The 22,882-nt window shown below is 41.6% G+C and overlaps 1 protein-coding gene across 3 annotated transcripts in view; it reads left to right on the top strand.

The window, feature by feature from the left end:
* The window catches only part of arhgef12a (Rho guanine nucleotide exchange factor (GEF) 12a), a 157,288-nt gene that overhangs the window by 54,342 nt on the left and 80,064 nt on the right, over positions 1-22,882 (top strand). For 2 of the 3 annotated variants that reach the window (XM_080732398.1, XM_080732397.1), the window contains 6 exons: positions 8,135-8,233; positions 14,248-14,297; positions 15,734-15,791; positions 16,002-16,171; positions 17,215-17,265; positions 21,565-21,678. In XM_080732398.1, coding sequence (XP_080588524.1) covers positions 8,135-8,233; positions 14,248-14,297; positions 15,734-15,791; positions 16,002-16,171; positions 17,215-17,265; positions 21,565-21,678 — 542 coding nt within the window. The remainder of the gene's footprint in view (positions 1-8,134; positions 8,234-14,247; positions 14,298-15,733; positions 15,792-16,001; positions 16,172-17,214; positions 17,266-21,564; positions 21,679-22,882) is intronic. The other variant, XM_080732399.1, reaches the window with a different exon arrangement.

The following is a 22,882-nucleotide window of genomic DNA, read 5'->3' as shown; positions in this document are numbered from 1 at the left end:
AACCCATTTTGGCCTAAAATTAGTGGATGCTTTAACTATTAAAAAATAGCAGATATACAAGCTCACAGCGCGGCACCGAGTGCCGCGCTGCGAGCTTGTAGATCTGCTATTTTTGAAAAAGTTGTGAAAATGTGTGCAAATCTTTGAATATATGTATTTTCAAAGTGAACGTTTGTAACTCAAATTTTGCTTCTGGGGGGTCCCTGGAACTAGATATTTTGAAATGGGGGTCCGTGGCCAAATGCATATCATTTTGAGGGTCCTTCACATGAAAAGGTTTGAGCACCACTGACATAGTAGTCTCTCAAGAACAGACTACAGTATTTTCTGGACTATAAGGCGCACCTGACTATAAGGCGCACTGTCAATGAATGGTCTATTTTCAAACTGTTTTCATATATAAGGCGCACCTGACTATAAGGCGCACATAATAGACGCTTATGCATCCAACAGATGGAGCTGTGCTAAAGGGAATGTCAATGTCAATGAATGATCCATATATAAGGCTCACTGGACTATAAGGCGCACTGTAGTTTTTTGAGAAAATTAAAGGCTTTTAAGTGCGCCTTATAGTCCGGAAAATACGGTAACTGAGCTCCAGTTAACTCATACCCTGCCAAGCCCGAGGAACCCGAGAATTTTGGGATGTCCCTCCCTGCCACGCCCGAGGAACCCGAGAATGGCCGCCATTTTGATTTTTTTTTTTTTTTTTTTTCATTTTTTTTGGACCCCAAAAACGTTAGTAGGCATGATAGCGATCGCGAAATTGCTTGTTTAACCCCCATACAACCCCCATACAACTCAGGTAGCAGACCTCCAAGCTCACAACAGTGTAAAACATAGTGGCTGCTATCTCATGAATGCCTGAACGGATTTCCATTCGGATTCTTTTGTTTGAAAGCTGTGAGCAATGTGGACACACGTGGTGCATTATCTAGGCATGGGTGTGCATGATCCGTGCACTATGAATTACATGGAAGTCTATGGAGACAGTTTGGCAGGATTGGAGTACGAAGGTATTGTTAAATGGCAGCAAATGAGTTAAGTGAAAAGGACCTTTTCTTTGACGATGGCTGGCCAGATTGCTGACATAGAAACATACGTTTTTTTCCAAAAATCTTAGAAGCATTCAAAAGACACTTACTGTATAGAATCGGGTCAAAATTCGAATTTTCACGATTTTTCAAAAATAGCAGATCTCTGCTATTTTTTTATATTTAAAGCATAAAATATTGCGTCATAATGTGTTAAGGCCTAAATGGGTTAATGGGTCAACTTCAACACCTTGGGGTCCATATCCTTGTATTCCATTGCATGCGTCCTGACCTAGGATCAGTTGTAACCTGTAAATAATGCATTAGCGCAGATTAAGACACGCCTGATCAGCGATCAGCTCCCACTGGAGATGCTGATGACACATAGCTGACCTCGACCTGCACCAACCCGTTTAGCATAACAACACTGCAGAAACCCTGAATGGTAATGTTGCTCTGAGACAAAGAGAAAAGGGAGCCATATAATTTAAAAGGTGTCCATAGTCTCCATACCTTTTTAAATGTACCTAACGGCCACAGTAAACTCCTGAGCTTTACTTACGGTAACTCTGAGACTGTACACATTTAGGACTAGGGATGAGGCCATATGAAAATGTCATATCTCGATTATTGTGACCAAAGAAATCACGATTTACGATATTATCGCGATCGAAATATCCCCAACATCCATTATCCTGGGGCGGAACATTTGCCAAAAAAATAGCAGATCTATAAGCTCACAACATGTTGCAACACAACGCGTTGTGAGCTTGTAGATCTGCTATTTTTTTGGCAAAGAGATTTTGTAGAGTGAAAAAAAGACTGTATCAAGTACGTATATTATAAACTTATAACTAAGTTTTACCAACAAGTAACACTCCCTAAGTTCGAGTAGCGACTGCAGGGGGGACCAGCTAATTTGACTATTTAGACTTACAGTCGGCAAATAAAAGGTGAATTGATCCCAGTGCATGACGGAGGACGATATCACGATAAATTAAATCTCCACCATACGATTATCATGAGTGTTTTTATATCACGATAAATGATAATATCGCTCGATCATCTTCCCTTCCCTATTTAGGACAGTCTCAGAGTCGCTGCCTTTAAACTGATTCCTTGACCCCCGAATCTCCCTCCCTCCCACCTCCTCCCCCTCTGTTGTTCCCTGCCCCCAGCCCCAAGCGTTACAGTTCCCCTCCCCCGGAGAGATTTAGCCTCTTGTTCCGTTCAGGCTCCAACCCCCTCCAACCCCCCACCCCAATAACAACTCAAATCCCCTCTAGCCTCGCCTACAAACACCTCTGTGTTGACATCACACTTGCTGGGGAGACCTTTGGACAGGCAGCAGGGATTGATTGCTGCTTGTTAGATTCACAGGTCACAGGGAGAGTCCTCAGTGTCCCATTTAACCCCTCACGGTGTATACAAATGTAAAACATGTTTAAGAGGTGTCAACCGCTATTATGTGAGGTGACTATGTTTTCCAATACCCAAACTGGGACACATATAACCATTACATTGGATTTCAACAAATGTATGACAATTTGGTAGTGTTTGTATAAAACCTGGGATATGTTAGTGTTTTAGAGCAGTGGTTCTCAACGGGCTAGTCCCAGTTGTCCGGTGTCCCAGTTGGGCGAAATGTGTGTGCGCGCTGCTGGCTGCTGCGCTATGATCCAGGATACGGAACGAACTGGAGTTCTGTTTAACGTGTGTGCTGCTGTGTTTAGGCTGACCTATGATCAGATTCAGGTCCGTTATTAGCCGCGAGGCAGCAGCATGAAGAATGTGAGATGATAATGGTTGTCTAAGATCAGACATACAGCCAGGCTACAGTATAACAGGACAAAGCCAACGTGTGAAATCGGCAGAGTGCTAAAAACAATGGGACAAAGCGAACTTGTGAAAATCGGCCGAGTGCCAGGTATGCTGTTTGTTGGAGGTGGGGGTAGGCTACAGTAACAGACATACAGCCAGGCTACAGTATAACAAAACAATGCTAGGAATTTTCAAAATCGAACTTGTGAAAATCGGAATGCTGTTTGTTGGACAGATCAAAATGCAGACTGTAAATGTGCAAACGTATTGGTATCAAGATAACGAGAAATCAACGGGGTCTCATAGCTGTACGCTACTTGAGTAGCTGTACGCTTGCCACCTAACGCTACACAGCCAGCAGCGCACGTCCCGGGTTAAAATATGATTATTTTGTGGGACGTGGCCTGAAAAGGTTGAGAACCACTGTTTTAGAGCACTATTTCCCCAAACGGTAGGTTGGGACCCATGGTTTGTGTCACTGACCAATCTTTATGTATTTTTAAATTATACTTTTTTAATGTTGTTTGTAGTTTAATTATTACAATCAATGAAAAACTGTACTGTGAAAAAAATGAAAATGTCACTTTTAGGCCCTTTGCGCTCCAAGCCCTCAATGACCAAACAGCAAGGTCACGCATCCTTTAGATGTAAACGCCCTTCTAGATAGATAGATAGATAGATACCTTTATTATCCCAAGGGGGAAATTCAGTTGTCCAGTAGTAGCACAGCAGTATACAGTTATTTATAAAGTTACAGAGACGTAAGAAAAGATAGATAAGAGGGAAAAAAACAAAAACAGAGACAAGAGCAGTACAGTACCAATAAGGAGAAGGTGCATCAATAGAGGGGGCGAATAATATATAAGTATATATACATAAAGTGTCTTGCAAAAGAGACCATAGCAGTCAATGCTCGTTAGTGCAAACAAGTATCTCACTGTCATTGTTAAACAAAGCAAAAATACTCAGAAACTACCAACACTAACAACCTAATAGTGCAGTGTCAAAAATCAGTGCGAAAAACAAAGAAACTAGGAAGCGTGTCACCGCAAGGCGCACATGAGCACTCTTCCTGGAAGGTCCTTAGAGGTCAAAGTCAATACAGCAATGGTTCCGTAAGTCTAAGTCAAGTCAAGTCTAAGTCTGCTCACAATAGAGCGCACGCGTCTTTATATTCTTTCTCAATTTTATGGGGGTCATCTTCCTGCACATATGTGTGCTTTGCACTATGTATATCAGGGGTCTTCAACGTTTTCAGGCCAAGGACCCCTTAGCTGAAAGAGAGATGAATCAGGGACCCCCACTGCATATTGTGTCGCAGATTAGAAATGTCCATAGATTTCTTAGACAGCTTAGACTTGTTTTGACAGCACTGTCATCATGTTGGAGTAATGTGTATTTTCAGACATTTAACCACTTGAACCGTCAAATACTTTGCAAACCGCTTTGCCAAAAACAGCCGATCTACAAGCTTACAACGCCTCGCGCTGCGAGGCGTTGTAAGCTTGTAGATCGGCTATTTTTGGCTAATGTTACACTCAGAATAGGAATGCTAGAGTTCAAGTGGTTAATGTAAAAAACATGATCCTATCACACGCGGCCCCCCTGTAGTAACTCTGAGGACCCCCTGTTGACGACCCCTGTGCTACAGTGTACAGTACACCGTATATTCTGTATATCCCGGTTGCTCATTTGTGACCCCTCCCAGCGAATACCAGATCACTTGTACAGTTTGCAGTGGAGCAAAACATACAAACCTTCAGATTTAACGATTTATCCTTTGTCAAAAGTGACTTAAACGGATTCAGAATCCTCAAATACTTATCTATCATTCACCTAAAAGTCCAAGAGCTGAAACCAGCCATGCAAATATGGAAATAATGCATAATCAACTTAGGCTGGTCCTCCGTTGTTTCATCACATGACTTCCCCAGTGTTTCCCGTCACGTGGGTTCATCGTTAAATCAGCCGGTTATTTTTGCTCATCCACTTAGCGTTAACAATGTTATTCCCTTCTTCTCAGATGAATTGACTCTGAGCAGTGGTGTCACAAGGGGGGGGGGGGGGGGGGGGGGAGTGGGACTGAGTTAACACTTATGTTGCAATGATTTTTTCTCTTCAATGTCTCGCGTTGCCATGGTTACCATAGACTTCCATGTAATTGTGCAATTGTGTAAAAAGTGCACGCCCATGCCTAGATGATGCACCACGTGTGTGCCCACTGTTCACAGCTTTCAAACAAAAAATTCTTCTTGGAAATCCGTTCAGGCATTCATGATTTATCAGCCATTATGTTTTCTTCAGATGTAAACAAACATGGCTGCCATGTTTGAAAGAATGAGTTGGTATGGGGGTTAAACATGCAATTTCGCTATCGCGATCATGCCTAATACATTTCTGGAGGTCCAAAAATTTTTTTTGAAAAAAAAAATTTGAAAAAAAAACAACTTTTTTTTTTCTTTTTCCAAAAACGGCCCAAACTCGGGAAACTCGGGGTTGGCACAGCGGTAGTACCAATACAAACTCGGGAAACTCAGGGTTGGCACCATATGTGTTAATAGGGCCCAAGGTGGAGGGATCTTCATTTTTTTTATGCTTTAACTATTGAAAAAAAGCAAATACCATTGACACAGACACATAGGTTTTTAAAATATTCAAAGACTTGCACAAATGTTCACAATTGGTGCCGCGCTGCGAGCTTGTAGATCTGCTATATTTCAATAGTTAAAGTACAAAATAATGCATTATAATGGGTTCCCGGTCTAAATGGGTTAAAGCCCCTCGCCCTATGAAGAACATTCATGGGGGGGGCCCGCAGTGAATCCTTGTACCCAGGGCCCAGAATTTGGTGTGACACCCTTGACTCTGAGGAGTTCTCTGTGTAGAGACTAAACAAAAAAATAAAATAAAAAACATACGTTTGTTTTTACAATTCGGGTTTTCCACAGCGGGTCATTTTAGCCTTTTGAAAGAAAACGCTTGTAGCTAATATTCTGTTTACATTTCTACATTTGTCTCTGTAACTCTGGTCTGTTGTTAACCCATTTAGGGCCTAGAATTATTGAATGCTTTAACCAGTGAAAAACAGCAGATATACAAGCTCACAGCGCGGCACCGAGTGCCGCGCTGCGAGCTTGTAGATCTGCTATTTTTGAAAATGTCGTGAAAATGTGTGCAAATCTTTGAATATATGTATTTTTAAAGCGAACGTTTGTAACTAAAAATTTTGCTTCTGGGTGGTCCCTGGAACTAAATATTTTGAGATGGGGGTCCGTGACCAAATAAATATCAGTTTGGGGGTCCTTGACGTGAAAAGGTTTGAGAACCACTGACATAGTAGTCTCTCAAGAACAGACCAACTGACCTCCAGTTAAGTGAAAAGGAGCTTTTCTTTGACGATGGCTGGCCAGATTGCTGACATAGAAACATAGGTTTTTCAAAAAACCTTAGAAGGATTCAAAAGACACTTATAGAATCAAAATTCAAATATTCAAGATTTTTCAAAAATAGCAGATCTACAAGCTCGCAGCGCGGCACTCGGTGCCGCGCTGTGAGCTTGTATATCTGCTATTTTTCAATAGTTAAAGCATAAAATAATGACCCGTTCTGAATGGGTTAAGCTCTGGTCTGTTTTTGTCGGTCTAGTCGAACCATTGGCCAGACATCAGATAAACCCTAATCTCATCCAGACTCTCTTCAGTCATTGTGACGAAACAACACACAGAACCGGAAAAGTAACGTTCCTCTGTCTGTCTGTCAACAGGCCACCGTCAAAACAGATTGGAATTGGATTCAGAATGTTGATTTTCAGGCTGAAAATGTACACTTGACCAATAACCTTTTAAAACAGTGGTCTTCAACAGGGGGTCCGGGACCCCTATGGGTCCTCAGAGTTACTACAGGGGGGCTGCCAAATCTTTGTGTGATAGGATCATTATTTTAAAATTAACAACTTGAACCCTCACATCCCAATTCTGAGGAGAACTTTTGCCAAAAATAGCAGATCTACAAGCTTTGTAGCCTTGTAGATCGGCTATTTTTGGCAAATAGGTTTGGTGTAGAGGCAAAAAAAGAGCAGACCAAGTACAGAGTGAAAGGCGAAGTTTAGTAAGTAACAACGATTTAAGTGGTTAAAAAACACATCAACATGAATCTAACAGACTGATGACAGTGCTGTCAAACAAGTTTATGAATCTATCTATGAAAATCGGTGAAAATCTGTATCACACATTTATACAATATAGTAGAGGGGGTCCCTGCTTGATCTCTCTCTCAAATGGAAGACATATGCCAGTCTGCATCTGGAAAATATGACAGTCTGCATATGGAAGACATGATCACATTGACATCAGACTAGGAGAGCTGCGTCATGTTCACTGACCTGATCGATTAATCCGTTCCCTCCCATACAAATGTCATCTGCCTGGTCTCATCATAACAAGACCTGATCCTGTTTAAGCCTAATTTATACTCCGTATGACTGCGTTGCTTGCCAAAAAGAACCCATCTTCAAGCTAACAATGGATTCCTTCCGACAAGCGACATCCCTCGTTCAGTGATTATTATACACTAGGCTTTATTAATTTCCCTCTGAATCTCTTCTTAATACAAGCCGATTTTATATTTTTGTGTTGATTTTTTTTTTGATCATGATGACGTTTTAGAACTGCAATGTTTAGTATAGTAAACGCTGCAAATAGTACGGCACAATCAGCACTTAAAGGAGTAGTTCACCCCCAAAATGACTTTTTTTCTATTGAATAGTCACTCCATGGAGACTTTCACCCCCATTGATTCTGAATGGGGACCCAAATGCTTTTGAGAATCAATGGGGTTAATTTACTTGACCTTTTTGACCCTAAATGTACCCCCAGTGATTCTGACCTACATGCATTTGGGTCCCCATCCAGGGCCATGTTTTTTTGTAAAAAAAAAGTCATATTAGGGGTGAACTACTCCTTTAAAGACAGCTGCAACTGTCTTCATCTGGAAGTGGCCATGCAGTCACTGTTGCGATCCATTTGGAAACAATGCAAAGATCCAGTCAACGCTCCACATTAGAATAGTAAGACATTGTTTATTTTCCCAAGAAGATCCAGTCAATGCTCCACATTAGAATAGTAAGACATTGTTTATTTTCCCAAGAAGTTATACGTCGGTGAAACGGCTTCAGTGGGGGTTTGAGTACAATTTCTCAAAGTTGCATCTTGGTCTCATTAAAGATGTTGTCATGTCTCTCTCCCTTTCCCCTCTCCCCCCTCCCATTCTCTCTCTCCCAGGTCTGGTCCAGCGATGTGTTATCATCCAGAAAGATGTAAATGGCTTTGGACTCACTGTCAGCGGTGACAACCCAGTGTTTGTGCAGCTCGTCAAAGAAGGTGAGATGGAGTAGGGCGGTGGACGATATGGAAAAATACAATATCACAATATTTTTTCCAAGCGGTATCACAATACACAATCTTATCACGATTCTTTTTCATGTTGGTTTTTATGGTTATTTTTCAAGTAACTTAACTCATTGAGTGCCTATCCCGAACTAGTTCGGCTTTATTATCGCATCCCAGAGTGCCAATCCCGAACTAGTTCGGCTTTTTAACACGTTGCAAGCCGCGGCAGAACCCTCTGAACAGAGGTAGCGCCGAAGAAATAAGCCATTTATTTACAAACATGTTTTAAAAAAGCAAAGCCCACATGATAACAACACGTAATGGAGTGCTCGATACAGCGTACATATTCATCCTGCAGAGGTCGGCGATCTTACTTTGGCGAGGCGGAGGGGAGATCAATTCCATTCGTTTACGTGCGGCGAAGCAGGGAAAGGAGCGATAGAGAAGCGGCGCCCGAACGTGATTGAAACCGCGATCCACGAACAGAGACAAAGAGTAGCCATCTTGTGTGTTGTCCTTGTCGAGTTTCAACACTGGGGAGAGTATCAGGCCACTCCTGGCCAGCCATCCATCCAGAATGTGAGTCAACGGCGTGGCCTGCTGGATATTACGAGTATCACACCCAGCACCAGAAAATGACTGTGAGAGCATATTAACCGTTTCAGATAGCTCCAAAAAGACACAGAGAAGAATTTCCGATGTTTTTTTTTTTTATTATTATCATTTATATCAAAAGTCCGGGAATAGACGTGTGGCTGATGGGACCCAGTAGGAAGTCCGAGGGAGTACGACCAGGCTTAGAAGGTGTTAATAAAAAAAAAGAAAAAAAAAAAAAGAAATTGAAAAAAAATTTTTTTTTTCAAAACATTTTTTTTTGTCCTCTGTTTACAGAGGACGATATTTGCCGATATTTGCTGATATTTACCATCCACTCCAATGCAATCCAAGATCTTTAGAGCTCATTTTCTCTGTTTTTTCTCCCATGCATGAGGTGTGCAAGGTTTAATCATGGCCAAGTTGACGAAAATCTAAATCTAAAATGCTTGGTAGCCAATAGCTAACTTCAAGCTAACTTCATCCTCTTCCTGTTGTATGCACAAAGGAAAGTGTTCTGGCAAGTCATGGCTCCAGGGCTTGGGCATGCATTACCAGCATATCTCTATTATTCTCTGGTCACTGGGCGCCCTCTAGTGGTGATAGGCTGGCATTAAATGAGTTAACAGTACAAACACCTACAAGGTAACAAAAACTAAAAGAAAAAGGAGTAACTGACCATTTAGACCAGTGGTCCTCAATGTGGGGTCCAGGGACTCTCTGGGGTTCTTTTGGGAGGTCTAAGTATGTAACTCTGACAGTATACAAATGAAACCAAATGGACGGGTCCATTTGGTTTCATTTGTATACTCTCAGAGTTAAGGGGAGACTGTGACATTTTAACGTTTGATAACTACTGATTTAGACCAAAATGCAGGTTTAAATGGATTCTGCAATGAATCTCTGTATTAAAGGCCCGCTGACACGCCCCAAAATTAAAATACCGGTAGTATGATACAGTAACAGTAGGTCATGTGGTCTCTCTGAAAACGGTCTTAAATAGTCTGAAACTCATTTCACAGTGTAATCTGCACCTCGCCCCCCTACAGTCGATTAATTTGATTCGCTTATGATTGCGCATTCCCACAATGACATCATATAAAAATATTAACTTATATTTTAAGATGACTTCTTATGGTGACCGTACCGCTTTAGGTGACAGTACCCCTTTAACAATTCAACAGGATTTTTGATAAGGCTCCCTCATTGTATCACGTTATAAACGATATCTCTGAAAAGGCATATCGTGGAGACATTGTATCGTCTCAACGATATTTCTCACCATATCGCCCACCCCTAAAATGGAGCCACATCCTGTCCCCAGAGATGATGATGATGATGATGATGATGATGAGGAGATGATGTAGTTAACCCATTTAGGCCTGAACACATTATGACGCAATATTTTATGCTTTAAATATAACAAAAATAGCAGATATACAAGCTCACAGCCGCGCTGCGAGCTTGTATATCTGCTATTTTTGAAACATCGTGAAAATTAGAATTTTGACCCGATTCTATAAGTGTCTTTTGTATCCTAAGGTTTTTGGAAAAAATATGTTTCTATGTCAGCAATCTGGCCAGCCATCGTCAAAGAAAAGGTCCTTTTCACTCTACTGGAGCTCAGTTAGTCTGTTCTTGAGAGACTACTATGTCAGTGGTTCTCAAACCTTTTCATGTGAAGGACCCCCAAAATGATATTTATTTGGCCACGGACCCCCATTTCAAAATATCTAGTTCCAGGGACCACCCAGAAGCAAAATTTGAGTTACAAACGTTCGCTTTAAAAATACATATATTCAAAGATTTGCGCACATTTTCACGACTTTTTCAAAAATAGCAGATCTACAAGCTCGCAGCGCGGCACTCGGTGCCGCGCTGTGAGCTTGTATATCTGCTATTTTTCACTGGTTAACAAGCATTCAATAATTCTAGGCCTAAATGGGTTAAACCCCCTGCTGTCTGCTCTTCCAAATATGAGCAGATGGTTGAATCCAGAGCATGTCTGGCTGCTAGGGGGGGACGCTAGTGTCACACAGGGGGATCATTAGCCCTGCTTCTCTGGCCTGAGAAGTCATAATAATAGAGATGTGGAACTGAGGAGTCCTCCTTTTTGCAGCAGGACACATTGATAGCAAACTGTCACCGAATTCACACACACAATCACACATGTAACAGTAATTGGGACTCTGGGCAAAGATTGCTGCGGTGCACATTGGGACGTTTGTGGCACTTATTTAGTGCAGTGGTTCTCAACCTTTTCAGGCCGCGACCCACAAAATAATCATATTTTAACTGGGGACCCCCCCCCCCCCACCCTGATGAGCACTAAGAGTTGAGGCATTACATTTTGTGTAACACATTTCTGCCTCTAATATTTGACAATTTGGCAAATGTTCAATTTGTTATTTTTAAGGTATTAAGAACTCCTTAAATTGTCACTTTAGAAATGTGCATATACCCTCTATACACTTAAACCTTATGTCGGTTTGTGTACTGTTGAGTGAGAAAACAATGTTGCACATAATTAAGTTAATCATCGGGGGACCTCCCTAGGGGTCCCGACCCACAGGTTGAGAACCACTGATTTAGAGGAGTCAACGCTGTCACTGGAAGCCTTTGACTGGACTACATTTTTTGTCTCTTCAGCAGTTGGAGTTGTTCTTTTAGCTTTTTGCCTTGTCATTTGGTCTTTTAACAACTCAACCACATGAACCCAAGCATACATGCCTATTCTGGGCGGGCCATGCCATAATTCGGAGGAAATAGACGAGCTACTAACTCGTAGATGGGCTGCTATATCGACAAAGAGATTTGGTTTAGATGGGGGAAAAAGGAGAGGGAACCGAGTGCAGACCCCTGGGGGACCCCGCGGTCAACGAACGTATCTAGGGTTTAACCCTTTGAGACCTAAGTGCATCTGTGTCACTTTTGATTTTAACCACTTTAAGCCATTATTATATACTGTAGCTATTCAAAAAATAGCAGATCTACAAGCTTGATATGAGCTTGTAGATCTGCTATTTTGGAAAAAATCATGAATATTTGTGCAAGTCTTGAAAAAAAAATTAAAGTGAACATTTGTAACTCAAATCTTTCTTTCTCTGGGTCCCTGGAACACAATATTTTGAGAACACATATAATTCTGGGGGTCTGGGGGAACCATTAACTCATATGCTGCCATTTAACAATACCTTCGTACTCTTTAACTGCCATTCGTCTCCATAGACTTCCATGTAATTCATAGTGCACGGATCATGCACACCCATGCCTAGATAATGCACCACGTGTGTCCACATTGCTCACAGCTTTCAAACAAAAAAATCCGAATGGAAATCCGTTCAGGCATTCATGAGATAGCAGCCATTATGTTTTACACTGTTGTGAGCTTGGAGGTCTGCTACCTGAGTTGTATGGGGGTTGTATGGGGGTTAAACAAGCAATTTCGCGATCGCTATCATGCCTACTAACGTTTTTGGGGTCCAAAAAAAAAAAAAAAAAAAAAAAAGTTTTTTTTTTTTTGTTTTTTTTATTTACGGGATTCACGGGCGTGGCAGGGTGGTACAACGGGATTTTTAAGGGATTCACGTTTTTGGCAGTTAATGAGTTAATATAGAAACGTAGGTTTTTCCGAAACATTTTTGGATTTAGAAGACATTACGGGTCCTATATACTTTGGTCATACGTCAAATGATGATTGGTAGTCATTGTGAGTTTGCAGATGAATTATTTTCACTATTTGTTTAATTGTTTTGAAGGTTGTTTTTTAATCTTAGAAGATTTTGAAGATGACCAAAATAGGGCAGATGACCACTGCGAAAGTGGTTAACCCATTAAGATATGAGGTGATCATCTTGATCTCCTTGTGAAAATAGCAGATCTATTCTATTGTGAAAATAGCCGATCTAAATGCTCACAACGCAGATATAAAACTTCGCTCAGTAGATTAGAGGCAGAGATTATTTTCACAATTTCTGCCTCTAATATTTGACAATTTGGCCAATGTTTAATTTGTCATTTTAGAAATGTGCAGATACCCTCTTTACACTTAAACCTTATGTTGTTTTGTTTACTGTTGAGTGAGAAAACAATGTTGAACATTAATCTAATCATCTGGGGACCCCCCTCAAAATAATTTGGGGACCCACAGGTTGAGAACCACTGAGCCAAAGCATAAAATAATAGTTCAGATGCTCTCTAGGTCTAAAGTGATTAAGTGACAAAGTCACAGTTTGCCTCCATATGATGAGGCAGAGCCTAAATGACAACGTATGGATGGACGGTACAGGTCCAGGACATTGCGTGACGACTCGGTCAGGTTCACACCTTCACGGTGCAAGGTGTTGCTGCTGCTGACGCTGGAGTTCCTCCACCGTCTTCAGATCGCATAATAACCCGTCTCAGTTCCTAAATCCCTTTGTTTGGGGTGGAGCTGGGAAACGGCTCGCTCTCGTAACATAACCACTGTTATGGTCTGTCATAAATGCTAGGCGAAAAACGGTTGCTTGGCAGCAGTGTCTGTACGTTCTGTATGTGGTCAGACTGTACGGTGTGGCATAATGTGAACCATATTGGCCCTTCCTTTTTCCCCTTGGAATATTTCAAATCCTTCGAAGGTTTTCTTTTTGAAAACCCTATGTTTCTATGTCAGTGGTGCTCAAACCTTTTCACGTGAAGGACCCCCAAAATGATATGTATTTGGCCACGGACCCCCATCTCAAAATATTTAGTTCCAGGGACCCCCCAAAATCAAAATTTTAGTTACTAATGTTCGCTTAAAAAAAGACATATATTCAAAGATTTGCACACGTTTTCACGACTTTTCTAAAATGGCAGATCTACAAGCTCTTCAGACAGGAGAAGCCATTTAGACCCGTAACGCAAATCTTTGTCATGTTAGATCTGAACCACGTTAACCATTATTTTATACTTTAGCAATTGAAAAATAGCAGATATACAAGCTCACAGCGTGGCACAGAGTGCCGCACTGCGAGCTTGTAGATCTGCCTTTTTTTTTCTATAAATGTCTTCTAAATCCTTCTTCTAAATCAGTGGTTCTCACACTTTTTCATGTCAAGGACCGCCAAAAAATTACATGCATTTGAACCCTAACCCCCATCTCAAAATATGTTGTTCCAGGGACAACCCGAGAAGCAAATATTTCAGTTACAGATGTTCGCTTTTAAAAAGATATATTCAACAAACAAACAAAAAACACAATTTTTCAAAAATATCAGATCTACAAGCTCACAGCACGGCACTCGGTGCCGCGCTGTGAGCTTGTATATCTGCTATTTTTCAATAGTTAAAGCATAAAATAATTATTGTTGTTTTTCTTGTCTCGGGGCCTCTCCTTTTCCCCTCCCTGTTGGGTTTTGGCTCATGTTGTCCTTTCTCTGTGTGTTTGCCAGATGGGGCTGCGATGCGGGCGGGAGTTCAGACCGGCGACAGGATTATCAAGGTACCGTGCTGTTCATCTCTGCCTCCATATTCTGAAAGTGCAAACGTCACAGCTTTTTTAGTCAAAAAGGCTGACGGCTGGTCTCTATGCTGCCACCTTCTGGTAAACAGTGGAACACTCTAGACCTGGCTCTAGACCAGGGGTTTTCAAAGTGGGTGACGGGGCACCCTGGGGTGCCATGACGGCAGTCCAGGGGTACCGCAAGATAATTTGATAATATTTGGAATTTATTTGGGCACTTGAAAAAATATTTAGTATCATTTTAAACTTGAAGTACAAAGTTATTTTCAGTCAGTTCTAGCCAAAATGGCTATTATCTCAACGTTTTCCTCACAACATAATCACTAAAATATCGTCACTGTCGGGCAGAAACCTTGTATCTCCAAGTTTCAAATGTTTAGCCTACGTCTTTTGGTAAAGCAAAGCCCTGCTTCATCATACAAGACTGTCGCACAAAACTAGTGAAAACAGGCGATCTACAAGCACACAACGCCTCGTGATGCAAGGCGTTGTGTGCTTGTAGAACACCCGTTTTCACTAGTTTAGTACATTTTATAGATGATAAATACAAAACGAACGGACATACAATTAGGTTTCCACCCGACAACGACGATATGCTATACTTATAAAGTGCTGGGAGTGAAATTTAGGGGTGCCTCGGATTAAAAGAATATTCATGGGGTGACCTGAGACAAAAAAGTTTGGGAACCCCTGCTCTAGACCAGTGGTCCTCAAAGTGGGTGCCTCAGAATACATAGATAATAATCAATCAGTTTAACCACCTACCCTCTATACTTAGTAAAACGGACCAGAGTTAAACTGTACTTGGTGCTTTTTTTTTTCAGCCTATAGTACACCAAGTCTATAGTACACCAAGTCTATAGTACACCAAGTCTATAGTACACCAAGTCTATAGGACACCAAGTCTATAGTACACCAAGTCTATAGTACACCAAGCCTAAAGTACACCAATTACTTGTCCCTGTTGTCCGGGACAAGTAATAAATCCTTCCGGACAAGTTCATCAAAAAATATACTTGTCCGTTGGACAAGTGGCTCTTGTTTTCACTTTTTCTGTGACGCTCCTAGCAGCTTTGTGCTGTATGCAGACTATGGACTGACCATACCATGGAGTGGAGGGTGGAAGGTGCCAAGGCGGGTCGATAGCAGTCCTTTTGTTATTCTATTCACTATTCACAAATTCAAGAAATGTCAAATTTTTATCCGGACAAGTGACTTTTGTGCCCGTACAAGTGAATGGGAAATGTACTTGTCCAGAGGACAGGTGCCTCAAAAAGTTAATGTCAAGCCCTGCCACAGGGATATACTGTAAATATGTTATGCGTGTGTATAATATGTAAATAGCATTTGAATATACTGTAACTACCCTGGGGATGTTTTTAATCACATTTAATTGCCTTGCTGTCTTCTTCCAGGTTAACGGGACCCTAGTAACACATTCTAACCATGTTGAAGTGGTGAAGCTCATCAAATGTAAGGCTGGACTCTCTGTCTGTCTGACTGTTTTTGATTAAAGCAATGATTCATAATCATATTAATTATGCATGCTGTTGAGAAAAGCTCGAGAATATACAGTATACTGTACATTTGCCTCTTGGCGTGCACTAAGGCCCCCCTTGCTGTCTCTTTGTGTGTTCCTATGTAATAATAATATAATATATCTTTGTGTGTGTGTTCCACCAGCGGGCTCCTATGTGGCCCTCACGGTGCTGGGTCGCCCCCCCGGCCTGGCCCAGATCCCCCTGTCAGAGGCCGAGTCTGAGATGCTGGGGGTCAGCATCTCCTCCCCAGGCTCGCCGGCCGCAGAGCGGCCCTACAGTCCCCTGGACCGCTCCTCCACACTGTCACCCTGGGTAACTGACCATTTTACCAGTTTTATCCTGTTATTGTATCGTTGTTTGTTGAGGCAGAAACGTTGGATCTCTGTGTTCTAACCAGTGTTGATTTCGTCGATGACGAAAAATGTTTGTCGACTGTTTTTTTCACTGACGAAAATGAAATAAAAACAAAATAAAAACTAAGCTGTGATGACTAAGACTAAATATATTGACAATTTCGTCAACAAAATAAAAACTAGACTAAAACGTTAGGGAGGGACTAGTGGAGAAGAGAGTCATTTCATTGTTTGGTTGCTCTCAGGTGTTGCGTGCTGAAAATAGCTGATCTACAAGCTTACAAGCGTTGTAAGCTTGTAGATCGGCTATTTAACACACAATACAGTGTAAAATCAGTCATTACGATGCCATCAAGGCCTGCCGAAATACATTTCAGTTGACTAAATCAACTGTAGATTTAGTCGCCTAAATACGTATGATATTTACTCGACTAAATTTAGACTAAAACTAAAACTTTTCAGGTGACTAAATTATGACTAAAACTAAATGAAATTTTATTCAAAAGACTATGACTAAAACTAAATCAAAAATTGCTGTCAAAAACAACACTGGTTCTAACTTGTGTGTGTTTTTAATGAATGTCCTACTTGGATCATACTACAGCATCACACAAAAGCATCGAGAGTGGAAGATTCGCAAGCTTGAAACGTGCCGCGCCGCGATACATTTCGAGATTGTAGATCTGCTGCTTTTGATATTTTCGAATTTGAAATGAATATGAGGTTTCCACCCGACAGACGATATTTATTGTTGTATTTATATGTATTTTTATTATTATTATTATTATATAATTGCAAGTAATTTTATGTATGCCCTTTATCTTCTTTGCCATTCTTATATTTTGTTATGTCTTTTGTGATATTGCCTTTAAGTCCTTCCTATATAATCTGTTATATGACAAATAATAGCGTCAGTCAGATAACAGTGAATTGTCGTATTTAAAAAGGAATGCCCAAAATTCAGATGCCATGGTTAATGTTGTCGTTTTCTTTCCATCACAGGATGAGTTCAGTAGTTTCCACAACCAGAAAGGTGACATCTTGAAGTTGCAGGTAAGGAAACAATCAGCATATCAACCCTCTTCATCATTTCATTATCGTAAATGTAGTTTTCCTGAGATGACGCTTGCATTGTTCTCCGTTTGGAGAACGTTGTGTTATCCATGTCGAAAATGGCTCGTCTTTAAATAGACGAGCAGTTTGACTTTGAGAGGCCAGTAACGTGTCTCACTGATAAGACGACTGTCTTTCTTTCCTGTGGGTCTGAAGAGACTGCTGCGCTGGGTCTTCCTGTGTGAGACAGACACTGGCACTACCAGTTCAACTTAACACCCCCGCCTCCCCAGGCACTTTCACTTCCTCTTCCCCTCCGAATGTCTCACCAAACCGCATAGAGTTGCGGTTTGAAAACCCACATGTCAGGCTGCCATGGCAACCAGCCGGTCTACTTACTAAGACAATGTCAATTCTAGCTTATACTAAGCAGCTGTTATGTTTCGGCAAGCGACACAACGGTGCAGTGGACCATAAGTTGCTTGGATCGTGCATGTAGCGCTGCAGAGGCAGTTTGAGACTGTCGGCCAGATAGTGGTTCTATCGTCATCCAGGTCAACAAGGCCGCTGACTTGACTGCGTGTGGTGGTTTGCAGATCGGGCGCTCTCTGACGAAATGCTCGTCTGTGGTTTCCCGCTTTCACAGAGATCAGCGGGCAGACAGACACCCCAGTCATATGTAGAGTTGGGTCTTAGCAACTGCAGAGCGACGTCTGCCAGCTGTGAATGTTATGTAATCTAGGTCCCATCTAGCCTCAAATTGCAAAAAAAAAAAAAAAACATGTCTGCTTGGATTTCTCGATAGAAAGTAGCTCATAAGATGTCTACGGTGGATTATTCTGAAACAAACATTTTGCAGATAGAAAGAGGATAATTCAAGCTTTCCATAGAGCCGCAATACTGATGAGTTTGACATTGTTTAATACAATCAAATAGCAAAAGAAAACAACGTTTTGATGCATTGAATCCCTATGGGAGGTATTGCAACCCTAGATTTGTCACATACAAAAAAGCTAGTGTTGCAATTGACCAGTCGCTATGCCCCTCCTAAAGCCGTCCTTGTCCAATGCCAAGTTAGCAACAGGTTACTAACGCAGCAGACTTGGCAAGCTGCCATGGCGGCGCGCATCGGTGTCTGGCTGCTAGATAGAGATGGGATTTATGGTTCTTTGAAGTGAACCGGATCTCTGAGATCTGTTCCTTTCAAAGAGCCGTTCAAAAGACTGGCTCATTTTAGTTACTGGTTACTTTGTAGATGTTGATTATGATTGTAAATCACTTCCATCCATATAGGCCTATACATTTTGGCCATTGGATACATTTCTGGCATTTGAAAATAGGTGATCTACAAGCTCACAATGTGTCACGTTGCGATGCATTGTGAGCTTGTAGATCGGCTATTTGCAAATGATTTTTCTACATTTTACTCATTGGAAAACCTGTGAAACAGGACATTCTGCATAATGAGTACGTTCTAATATTGGTACTTTAAGTACATTTTGAAACCAATACTATTTTACTTTTACTCTAGTACATTAATAACATTCCAAACTTGATTGCAGTATTGATATGTTTACCTAAGTAAAGACATGTAGTACTTTTCCCACCACTGTTCATTAGAAAGGAACGGCTCCCTACTGTGAACCGAATCATATCGTTCATTTCAAAGAGTCGTTCAACAGACTCGATTCGTTCGCGAACGTCCCACCCACTCGCTTCCGTGTCACAAACACTGAAACAAAAACAGAACGGATTGCACTGACCTACACAAACCCACGGGAATAATTTAGGAGCACTTCATGAGAAAATATAACTGGTAACACTTGTGTACTGTATGTTAATCTGACTTTAGTATAGGCTATTGTTTTCTTCCTGGACGTGCGTTTGTGGCAGGTTAGTCTGCAGCTGGGTGCTATTGCTGCACGCCGCCATGGCAGCTTGCCAAGGCACCCGCCTTAGTAACCTGTCGCTAAACGTGGCATTGGGCAAGCACGGGTTTAGGAGGGGCATAGCGACTGGTCAATTTGAGGCTAGGTCCCATCCAGGAGCATTGCTTGAGCGAGAGTTGATGGGTAACCGGTCTACTCGCCAACAAACCTTCTCGCCCTGATTTCTTTACCCGCCCTCAAGCTGACCACTTATGAATGTGGTCAGCTTGAGAAGGGGGAAGGTTCTAGTATTCTTGTATATGTTTTCTTGTATATGTTGTCTTGTATATGTTTTACTGAGGATAAGGTTAGATATAACTTTAGGGTTACGTATAGCTTTACTGAGGTTAAGATTATGAATAAGGTTAGGTTTTGGCACCATTTTACTGAGGTCAAGGTTAGGAATAAGGTTTGTTTGAACCGTTTAGGCATGGTTTACCGAGATTACGTTCTACCGCTCCGTTGGATAGACACCCGGGGCGACTGTGTATTAGGGTGAGACTTCTGGTATTCAGTTGATGTACTTCCTTTAATATGGATGTTGGAAGCGGACCATTGCTTGTTCCAGGAATCAAGGATTAAACCTAGTTGTGGGGAGCCCTTGGTAACCCATGGATCAGATTTATCCAAGGCACTTTACAATGATTGATTGCACTTCATTACATTCACCCATTCACACACACATTCATACACCACTGGCGGAGGAAACCATGCAAGGCACCAACCTACTCACCGGGAGCAACTAGGGGTTCAGAGTCTTGCTCAAGGACTCTTCCACACTAACTCTAGGGGAGCCCGGGATCGAACTGGGAACCTTCCCGGTTCCCCAGCAGCCGCTCTACCTCCTGAGCCACACCTTCAACTTTTAATTAACCAAATAAAATAACTTGGATTTGAACAAAGTTTATATTTAAGGACATTTAACTTCTAAGCAAACACATTTTAAGGAAAATGGTTATTATTTCATCATATTAAACCTTTAATATATAATTAGAACATTTAACTTTAGTTAACACCTAAGCCCTATTAAAAATGCAAGCATTACGGATCAACTATTATAGAAAAGCTTAAGTCGGGTCACATCGGCTGCATAATTGCTTCTATCATTGTCATCCCTAATAGTCAAATAGCTGATATGTCAGCAAAACCAAAATATAGGTTGGGCTCTATTTGGTAGAGGAATTACATGTAAAGCAAGCACAGCACAGCTCAGAGCATAGTTTAGTCTCCCCAACCCTCATCAATGAAATCAAATACATTCCAAAAAGATAGGAGTGTAGATTTGACAACCAAACAGACGGTCACATCCAAATGATGGGATCAGAATAATCAAAATTACCAAATACTTGTTTCTTTTTTTTTACTTGTTACAAAATGCAATTATTTGTAAAAAAAAAAACGCTCATAAGTTGTGCTTTTACTTGAGAATTGTTACATTCAGGTGGTCCTTTTATATGCAGCGGAAAACTAAGCAAAAGCATGTATAGTGGAGTGTAGTTTCACTGGTAGCGTGCAATGTAAACTAAGATGCTTCTGGAATCAATGTATAGCACTACAGGTTGCCACCGGAAAACATTTAGGCCTAGAATGATTCAATGCTTTAACTATTGAGAAATAGCAGATATACAAGCTCACAGCAGCAAGCTTGTAGATCTGCTAATTTTGAAAAAAAAAAAAAAAAAATTGCACGTCTTTGAATGTATATTTTTAAAAGTGCACGTTTGTAACTCAAATATTTGCTTCTGGGGGGTCCCTGGAACAACATATTGTGAGATGGGCGTCCGCGGGCAAAATATGTGTACTTTTGGGGGTCCTTGACATGAAAAAGTTTGAGAACCACTGATTTAGAGATTTAGAAGACATTTATAGAACCCTAACCCTAACCCAAACCTAAAACTAGCTACTAGGGTTGATACTCTCACAAAAAAACATGCAGTAATCTTGTTCTCTATACTGCCTCCCCCTGGCCAGCCGGGGTGCCTGATGCAGGGGAAAGGAACTGGTTGGAATAACGTTTTCCTTCCACCTGCTATGTCCAAACCGCGGAAATCCCTGCTGTCAGGTGAAAAGAAGCAACTTGGACTCCTCATCCATAGAAGGAAGCATGAGGTCTGTCCGTTGTCTCCCCAGGCGCGGCAGAGGGAGAGCAGAGCCCAGGATTACATAGGCAATTGGCACTGGGTGAAAAAATGGGTCGCAAAATCGTGGGATAAAAAGTATTATATATAAAATAAAATAAAATCTAAAGTGACACGGATTTGCGTTCGGGCCCAAATGGCTTTAAACTGCTGTTATACTTTAAATACTTTAACTTTTTATCAATATTGTCTTTGTCCCTGTCACCACTTCCAACCTGTCACTGGCCGTGCAGGCCATGAAGGAAGAGTACAGCAGGAACCCTTCCCCCAAACTACTGAAAGACATCCAGGAGGCTAAGAAACACATTCCCCACGGTCTGCTCTATAAAGTCTCTGGAACCGCACAGGTAAACCCCAAGGACCAGTTGACCCTGCTCAATGCAGTAGTCCATCATGTCCATAATAAAGATCCTAGTCTCCAATATGACACATTCTATCCCCCCCACTTGCTTTGCAAGAGTCTTAACACGGATTTGATAATGTGTATCTAGACAAACATTTAATCCTAATCCCCATCCCGTCCCTTTGTGTCTGTGTGAGGGTTTATTTTGTAAGTTATGCACATGGCAACCCAACCATTAGGGGTGATGATCAGACGTTGTTGCAGATGCAGGCCCATCTTAACACAAACTCTGCCATCAAAATACCCCTTTGTACCCCTTCTCTGCCATGCCCGTAGAACCCGTAAATGTAATAAAAATTAATTAAAAATCTTTTTTTTATCGAAGCGCAACTAAAATAGGCCGGAACTAATGCTCCGTGATCGGTTTCTACACGGACACATTATTGAGCGGACAAATTTAACATTGGAGTCCCTGAACCGGAAGCGGAAGTCCGTCCTCTATTTTGGCCCAGCTTACTGTCTGAGCTCCGCGGCTTACAGATGGAGAAGTTATTGATCAATTGAAAAAGTTTCAACGGATTTGAGAAGCTGATGGAATACGCGAACACACGAGCAGTGTCCGATCACGCACGATGGGAACTGGACGAGCGCCCACGTTAACAGGTAGGACTTGGAGAAGCCGGCAGTGAAAGACATAGAGAAATTAACGGGCTTTACGGCCGTAAACTACGAATGAGTTAACACATCGGACGCCACTATTAAATGCGTTGAACTTAACGTGGCGCGTGCGTTGTGCTCGTGAACTTCGGCCTGTTATAAAATCCTTAGTTTAACTCAGACCGTATACATGTATACATGTCCCTGGACAGTGTTGAATTAGTCCGAGGTCGCACGCCCCATATCTTTTCTGAGCAGGGGTCTCGCCTCTCACGCAAACGGACATGCATTGAGGCCAAAACCCCCCAAGTTCACACCTCGACAACGCTTTAGTGTTAGAGTTTTATCAAAGAAACCAGCCTGTATGCATATCAATAGACCTGTACAGTAGGTTTTGAGCGGCATGCGCGTGACGTCATGAAGATCGTGTACCCCCAAACATTGAATCATCAATGCAACACTGTCCCTGGACCCGTTGTTTAGAAACGGTGGACGACTACGTACAAAACGACTAAACAAAAACACGTTGGCTGAAGAAGAATCGTTGGCTT

The sequence above is a fragment of the Nannobrachium achirus genome, assembly GCF_963921795.1.
Source record: "Nannobrachium achirus genome assembly, chromosome: 8".
NCBI classification, from domain to species: Eukaryota; Metazoa; Chordata; class Actinopteri; order Myctophiformes; family Myctophidae; genus Nannobrachium; species Nannobrachium achirus.
The sequence above is the reverse complement of the archived record's forward strand: the minus strand, read 5'-3'. Positions and strand labels throughout refer to the sequence as shown.